The sequence below is a fragment of the Eimeria mitis genome, genomic scaffold (genome assembly GCF_000499745.2).
Source record: "Eimeria mitis Houghton genomic scaffold, Emh_scaff971, whole genome shotgun sequence".
Taxonomy (NCBI): domain Eukaryota; phylum Apicomplexa; class Conoidasida; order Eucoccidiorida; family Eimeriidae; genus Eimeria; species Eimeria mitis.
In genome coordinates, this window is record NW_013577154.1 from 7083 (window position 1) to 7881 (window position 799).

General features: G+C 47.1%; 1 protein-coding gene across 1 annotated transcript in view; it reads left to right on the forward strand.

Moving 5' to 3' along the window:
* Positions 1–587, forward strand: part of EMH_0026410 (uncharacterized protein) — a gene marked incomplete at both ends in the record, with an annotated part of 2974 nt that extends 2387 nt beyond the window's left edge. The window contains one exon of the mRNA XM_013502608.1: positions 341–587. Coding sequence (XP_013358062.1) covers positions 341–587 — 247 coding nt within the window. The remainder of the gene's footprint in view (positions 1–340) is intronic.
* Between the last annotated feature and the right edge of the window lie 212 nt (positions 588–799).

Genomic DNA, 799 nt, shown 5'->3' on the forward strand with positions numbered 1-799 from the left:
GTAGGTGAATATGTCTGTGTATAGAGACAAAACGAAGACAGAAATAATACAAATACACAGTGAAATTAAACACACACTAAACCCTAAACCCTAAACCCTAATAAAACCCTAAACCCTAATAAAACCCTAAACCCTAATAAAACCCTAAACCCTAATAAAACCCTACAAAAAACCTAAACCCTACAAAACCCTACTAACCCTACTAAACCCTACTAAACCCTACTAAACCCTAAACCCTGTTAAACCCTCCTAAACCCTTCTAAACCCTAAACCCTGATAAACCCTAAACCCTAAACCCTCGTACCTGAGCAATGAGGTTTTCTTTGTGTTTGAGTACGAGGGGAAGAGCCGCCGCCTGTATTTTAGCGGGAGCAGCAAAACCCATCGCCCGCACACCCTGCAGCAGCTCAGCTGACAGGTCTAGCTCCTCCCTGCAGCAGCAGCAGCAGCAGCAGCAGCAGCAGCAGAAGCAGCAGCAGAAGGAGAAGGAGAGATATAGCAGCAGAAGCAGCAGCAGAAGCAGCAGCAGCAGCAGCAGAATGAGAAGGAGAGATATAGCAGCAGAAGCAAGGGAGAATAGACAATAGACAGATACTAATGGTCTTGCTGCTGCTGCAGCAGCAACTGATGCTTTGCATGCATTTGAAACATAATATTTCATCTGCTGCTGCTGCTGCTGTTGCCGCTGCTGCTGCTGCTGTTGCTGCTACGAATATATGTGTTCATACTCCTGCACCTTTCGCTCACTACCTGCTGCTGCTGCTGCTGCTGCTGCAGCAGCAGCTGTTCCAACTGCTGC